The 7,514-nt window shown below is 35.8% G+C and overlaps 1 protein-coding gene across 1 annotated transcript; it reads left to right on the plus strand.

Annotated features, from left to right (window-relative positions):
- Window positions 1-899: 899 nt before the first annotated feature.
- Window positions 900-7,215, plus strand: ae40 (alpha-esterase 40). Its single transcript, XM_089737097.1, has 3 exons — window positions 900-4,630; window positions 5,148-6,421; window positions 7,017-7,215. The coding sequence occupies exons 1-3, from the start codon at window positions 4,451-4,453 to the stop codon at window positions 7,198-7,200; spliced, it is 1,638 nt and encodes a 545-aa protein (XP_089593223.1). The 5' UTR covers window positions 900-4,450; the 3' UTR covers window positions 7,201-7,215.
- Window positions 7,216-7,514: the final 299 nt, after the last annotated feature.

Here is a 7,514-nt window from a genome sequence, read left to right on the forward strand (position 1 = left end):
AGTTAAAAAACTCGCACTAGGCACATTGAACGCTTACAAGTATAATGTCATTACTACAAATATACGAGTAATTTTATTTCGTTTAGAGCACAAAAGAATTTTATTACACGAATTTCCCCAGAAAATAATTATTCATCTTCAAACACGAGACTCTTCCGGTTTGAAGGTATCTCCACCAGAAGTAGCCGCTCTTTGAAGATTAGTCAAAGTGTTCAGTAATAGCTGACTCAGCAGCGTCTGCAATGCAAATCATAGACTCGAGTGGCGAGGATCGATTCCGACGATGGTTACTTTTGAATTTATAATGAAGTCCGGATGTGAAGGCGCTTTAAGCTTTGTGGTTTAGTGATGTAAGGTCTTAGTCTTAGTTTATATCATTAATTCAGTTATTTATTATATCGGTTATTTGACGACCGTCTGGTGTAGTGGTAAGTGACATGGTCACTACACAAGGGGGTCGCGGGTTCGAATCCCGCCAAGGGAAGATGTTTATATGATAAATATAAATGTCTTTTCCAGGGTTATGGATGTATATTAAATATATGTATATTATGTATAATAAAAATCTTACATTTATTTGCGTTGTCTGGTACCTGTAACACAAGTTCTTTACGAACTTATCATGGGACCAGTTAACGTGGCGTGATTGTTAGTAAATATTTATTATTATTTATTCGCGCGCCATCTATTGTACACTTATCAATGACGAAAATAGCTCAAACGTGTGCTTTACGGTGCGCTTACATTTTCTATACTAATATTATAAAGAGGAAAGATTTGTTTGTTTGTTTGTTTCGAATAGGCTCCGAAACTACTGGACCGATTTGAAAAATTCTTTTTCCATTAGAAGCCGACATTGTCCATGATGAACATAGGCTACTTTTTTAAAAAAAAATTTATTTTGTTTTTTTGGTTTCATGTGTGTTTTAATGTTTCCGAAGCGAAGCGAGGGCGGGTCGCTAGTTTAGAGATAAAGATCGGTTGATCTTATTTAACCTCATAAAGTAGTTTTATTGCCTACTACAGCAAACGAAGATCCCATCAACCATGTAACAGTGCCTGGCGTCACCAGACATATCCATAAGCCATTGACCTCCTACAAACTAAAAATATCACCTAGTTTAAAATAAACTTACAAAAACATTTAAGATAAATACAATTTTACTATAAATATTTTGTTTACATTATTCCATTATTTACTATAATTATAACAATAACGTAGAATGAAATCACCTAAAATTATCTTGGAGCATATTTAAACGACTGAATTAACTTAAAATAAAGACAAAATGAGTAGAGCATTTTTAGTTTGTAAGATAGGTGCTTCGCTTCTGAAAATGACTATCCTTTTCCCTCATGCCCAAATTACCATGTAACGACGAAATAATACCATTTAGAACAGAAACTGGCCCGCTACAATCGCGTACCGTGTCGAAAATTTATTTGAATAAATTAGGGTAAAAGAACGGTTGAATTTTAACCCGTTCCGGGCGTGACCGGCCTTCGACCACGGGACTAAGTTTGAATTTAAAATTATCTGGTAGCTGCAAGAACGGGATACCGAGGATACCGGGATACGTAAATAATTTTAAATAGGTATATAATAATATAGTACTACAGTTGGATTTTAGAAATTATCGAAACTTTTATATTTGCTTTTGATACGCGATAAGTCGTCGTGGCCTAAAAGATAACACGCTCGGTGCATTTGTATCAAGCGATCCAACGATGTTCGAATCCCTCAAGCCAATGTTTCTAATGAAATACGTACTTAACAAATGTTCACGAATGACTTCCGTGGTGAAGGAATAAAATCACGTAACAAAAATCGAACCCTCAGAATTATAATTTGCATAATTACTGTTGATAGGACGTCTTGTGAGGCCGCATGGGTAGGTACCACCACCCAGCCTATTTTTGCTGTGAAGCAGTAATGCGTTTCGGTTTAAAGGGTGGCGTAGCTGTTGTACTGTTAAAAAGGAAACTTTGAACTCATGTTTCAAGGTGGGTGGCGGAATTTACGTTATTAATATCTATGGGGTCCAATAACCACTTAATCCACCTATCTAAGAAATTTAAAAAAAAAAACGCCCGTCAGCTTCCAGGTTTGGTGCTCTCAGTCCGCCATTTTTTTTTTTTAATGAGCGATTACTGGTGGCCCTGTGGCCTTTCTAGTTTCGCCAGGACAGATGGGCAAGCAAATGCTCAGCCAGGAGGGGTGAGACTTTCTAACAGCTGCCCGAGCGCCTCCGAAGGAGACCTAACAACTCAGGAGCAGCTGCTTCGCGAATTAATCTACTACCTGATCGGAATCGCGACTCGCTGAGAAGATCTGGTGAGACACTCAGCGAGCTGGTGCATGGGTTAGGTTGCACGAGTGCGGTTACCGGGGTCCCTAAGCTTGCTCCTAGTGTTAGAGCTAAAGGCGTCTATTTCAAAGGATCTGTTGGATCCGTAAGGACTTGTCTAGGACGTCGACCGTCCCGTTCTGACTGGAAGTACCGTTCTGACGCTGACTTCATGTGTTTCCGAATGGTGCCAATTTTCAGTTTGCGCGATCATTATCCAAATTCTGCTCCAACTTCTGACTCGTATCTCTAATTCAGCGGAGTGATTGCGTGATGATTACACCCACATACAGCCACGTTGTTTTCATTTGAAAGATAACCACTAAAACAATAAATCAATGAAGCTGTAAAGTATTTCGAATTTGCATAGGACAAATAACGCACTATTTTGCGCAATTATGGCTACATTCAATATGGCGACAAAAATACTATACCAACACTTGCTTTTTGAAGAAATAAAACCTTTGTACAAGTTTTTACGAAAATTTACCGAAACACAGCTGCTGGACAACAGATATATATATTTCTAATTGTGCATAAAAAGTAGTTTAAATTAATAAAAAAAAGCAATATGCACACTACCATGTATTTGAAACACACACGCTTAAATACTCTTTTGTTTATTGTTAAAGTCTGTGGTCAAATTGAGAATACATTAATATTGTTTGTCTTTAATATACTTTTTCTATAGTGTTATGTATGTAGTCTTGGTGAAAACTGTGATTATAGAAGTATAATAGTCTTTGACAATAGAACCATAATAATGTTTAAACTTATAATTTCTATTAATTATAGTCGAATTCCCACTATTGGGGGACCACTATATAGTATGTATAATATAGCTGTGTGACAACCGGTCACCGTCCTCGTCGAACCTGTCGCTCGCGACGCAGGGCTCGACTGAATTAACCCATAGACACAGCCCACTGAGTTTCTCGCCGAATCTTCTCAGTGGGTCGCGTTTCCGATCCGGTGGTAGATTCTGCGAAGCACTACTCTTGCTAGGGCCAGTGATAGCAACAGTCCCGGTTTGAATCCCGTGAGTAAACGTACACGTCAAGGAGAAGCTGAAATAGCCTCTCAAGGCCATCAGCATAGATAAGAAAAAAAAGTGTAACAGCTAGCTCCATACTTTGAAGTTCATGACACGTACTACCAACACTGTGTAGTGAGCGCTAATAAAACACATGACAATCATAATAATATTTATTTTATTACTAGCTGTTACATAATTTCCCGTGGGAATGAGTTGTTTTTGGGATAAAAGGTAACTTATGTCATTCTCTTATCCTAAAACTATCACTTAAAAAATTATGTCAACCGTTGAGCTGCTTCGTTTCAACTTGAAAGAAGGACAGACAAATAAGCACGGAAACAGCTTACACATACATAATTATATTAATTATGGATGGCTGTTTACCTTTTGAACACAGCTTCGTTCGTGAATTTATTTTGATTTGTTTTCTTCTTCATAAGTTAAACTGAAAAAAATATATAGCTCTTAAAAATAGTATCTGGCATTCTGATTAAAAGGTTGGACCTTTTTTGTACCTCTGACTCCTCTGAGAACGGGTAAGCAAAAACTCATAATAATAATTTGTTGAGTACTTAGGACACCGGAGCGTAAATAACTCATTTCTGACTCGCGTCTATGATCTTATAAAAAGTAAATTTAAACTGAAGCGAAATAAATGATTGTTATTTCATTAAAATATTTAATTTTCAAAGAACGTTCAAGGACCGTTAATGCATATTGATAACAATTGATAATTAATCTATCTCGCTCTAGCTTATAAATATATCTTTTATCTCTTTCAACTTCGAGTCTCCTGCTGTCATTCGTTAAGCCGTCAGTAGAAGGTCGACGCGTTTACGTAACGGACTAAATAAAAATTATAAACGTTTCAACTTTAATAATAATATTGACCTAAAACAAAAGTTTATTTCATGGTGTATAATATTAGACGTGATATAAAATAACCTAGTTCTTATCAACACTATGATATTTATGAAACAGACTTACCGATCCAACTGTGAAGATAATAATATGAAATGAATCAAAAGTGAAAAAGTGTTTTTTATAAAATAAACATTTATTAACAATGAAGCGCAGGAAATACCTTGTATTGTTTACGCTATTTTTAACCAACTTAGTTGATCAGCCGGCACCCGAAGTGGTGATCGAACAAGGCATTTTGAGCGGTAAAATCAGCCCGGATGGGTCGTTTTTCGAATACGTCGGTATACCGTATGCGACTAGCAACATTAATACGAGGTTCAAGGTCAGTTTTGTATGCTTTCAAGATGGCCGTGGTTGGAGGGGAAATTAATAAGTAAACAAACTTGTGGCTTGATAGTTGATAGTGTTTAGTCGTGAAATAGGTTTGGCCCTGTCATTTCAATAAATATAAGTACTACCATTGTACTTTAAAAAAATGGTATTTTAACGATGTAAAATATATACCTAAGCTTAATATTGTTTCCAATAAATACTATTTCTCTGGTCATTTTTATCTAGGTATAGGTGTTATGCGGTTCCCGGAATTCACAACAAGCTGTAATCTACCGTCTAACCTAAACACGAGTTTAATGTTTAAAAAACCTGTCATTCCATTTCATTTCTAATCTTACAATTACTTCCGGGTACAAATAAGTGGATCATGAGTTCGTTTGCATCTGTATCTATAGTAGTAAAAATGGACCACTGCTGGATAAATATCAGCTCACTGCCATTGCACCTTAAAATAAAATAAATAGCAATTTACTTGTGAAGTAAAAAAAAGATATGTATATTCACAGGCGCCATTGCCGCCACCATCATGGAATGGAGTTTTCAAAGCAGTCGAAGAAACATCTATGTGTCCGCAAGCATCGATTATTGGGATTATTGGTTCAGAAGACTGTTTAACTATAAACGTGTACATACCCGCTTTAGCGAGAAAACCACTACCAGTAATGGTCTATGTTCACGGTGGAGCATTTGTGCTCGGAAGTGGTGGTAAACTGTTATACGCTCCGGATTTCCTAGTCAAACATGATGTAATTTTAGTGACATTTAACTATAGACTTGGAGCTTTAGGCTTTATGTGCTTGGGTATTAAAGACGCTCCAGGAAACGCTGGACTTAAAGACCAGATAGCAGCTTTAAGATGGGTCAAGACGAATATCGCAGCTTTTGGTGGGGATGTTGAGAATATAACTCTTTTCGGACAGAGTGCTGGAGGAACATCTGTCTCACTGCTATTAGCCAGCGAAGCTACTAGTGGGCTCTTTAAAAAGGCTATCGTTATGAGTGGTTCTGCAATATCTAGTTGGGCGATTAATCGTCAGCCAATCTGGATTGCAAGTCTTGTAGCTAAAGAGCTAGGACACAATACTGATAATCCGAATGAGCTATATGAAATATTCTCTAAAATACCTTTTAAAGAATTAGTAAGAGCTAAACCTGAGAAACCTTTGGGGAAATATTTAGACACCCAACTATTGCATTTGCCGTGTATCGAAAAAAAAATACCAGATGTTGAACCAGCCTTAACTGATCTACCATATAATTTACTAACGAAAAAACCGAAGAAAATCCCTGTAATGTACGGTTCCACTAGCAAAGAAGGATTGCTTATAATATCGAAAGACAATGAACAAACAGTATCTGAGAGAGATTCTAAATATTTATTTGCTTCAGATTTAGAATTCCAAGCCGAGGAAGAAGCTGAAAAGGAGGACAATAAAGCTAGACAATTATACTTTAATGCTCAAAGAATGAGTATGAATAATATTATGAATATATCTAATCTAATGAGTCACTTATACTTTGAGATACCGCCAATTTTAGAGTCAGAGATAACATTAAGCACAACAGCTGATGTTGCAGTTTTTAATTATTATTTCAATTATAGCGGTGGTAGAAATTTCTTAAAGTACCTTACAGGGTTCAAAAATGAGACCGGAGCTTGTCATGGAGATGAATTACTGTACTTGTTCCGAGGAGATCTATGGCCATTTCCCATTAGTAGAAAAGACAAGAAAATGATTGATTGGATGACAAAGCTGTGGTCTAATTTTGCTAAATATGGGTGTGTATGTGTATATTTTTTGTCCGAGTACATCAGGGTAAAACAAGACTTTTTTTCACTTCTTATTCACATTTTATTTACATCGCGCATGTAAAATGACCATAATTATTTTATAGTCCCATATTATAATTAATAAAAGGGTTACAGCTAATATGATGTTAATTAACGACTGCTATTCACATAAATGTTGTTTCAATAAATTACATAAATCATATGAATTTAGGTGCGTAATTATGCAGTAGCTTTATGGTAAATTATTACGGAACACATTATACAGACTGAATTAAAGGCCCCCTAATATACTATTCTTTCGTTCACTGATTTGTGCAATAAAAAAATATTCTAATGGTAGTAACATTACGTTCAAGATTTCGTATTCAACTCATTTTTATTACCAATTTTATGAATACTTGTATTAGCATTAACATTAGGTATTAGCCCTTGTTTGTAGCTAACCTACGAACGTGCAATAGTTGTTACATAAAATTATTTGAAACGTTTCAAAAATGGAAACATCGCAATATTTTTAATCTTCACTAAATGATAAATTACTGAAATACTGGATTTTTTCATATAATGATTCTTTGTTTTTCAGAGATCCTACACCAGAAGATGCAAGTGATCTACCAATTAAATGGGTTCCCAGCAAAAGAAATGATCTACAGTTTCTATACATAGAAGATGATTTGTCGATGGGTACAATACCAAGCCCGGAGGCTTATCGACTGTGGAAATATATGTACGAAAAATACCGAAAATTGAGTGTTGATAGATATTGACCTTGAAAAAGAAAATTTGTTTCATTTGATCCTGTTCTTTGTTTAAAATAAAACAATGCCTTAAAACCACCAGCTCTTTGGGTTTGGTGGAAATGCGTTCTTAAAACCCGTAATCCCTTAGAAATTGATTAGGATCTGATTTGAGCGTTATCAGTAGCAGTGAACTACGATGTTCTACGGGTCCAGAAAATTTTTGAAATGATCATTCACACAATAAACAAATTCTAATGACTACATTTTGTATCACGTAAGCTAAGGGCTTCTTATCATTAATTTTATCATTTATCATTACAGTTGCTCAGATAAGCTTGTGG

This window comes from Bombyx mandarina, chromosome 22 (genome assembly GCF_030267445.1).
Source record: "Bombyx mandarina strain Sakado chromosome 22, ASM3026744v2".
NCBI classification, from domain to species: Eukaryota; Metazoa; Arthropoda; class Insecta; order Lepidoptera; family Bombycidae; genus Bombyx; species Bombyx mandarina.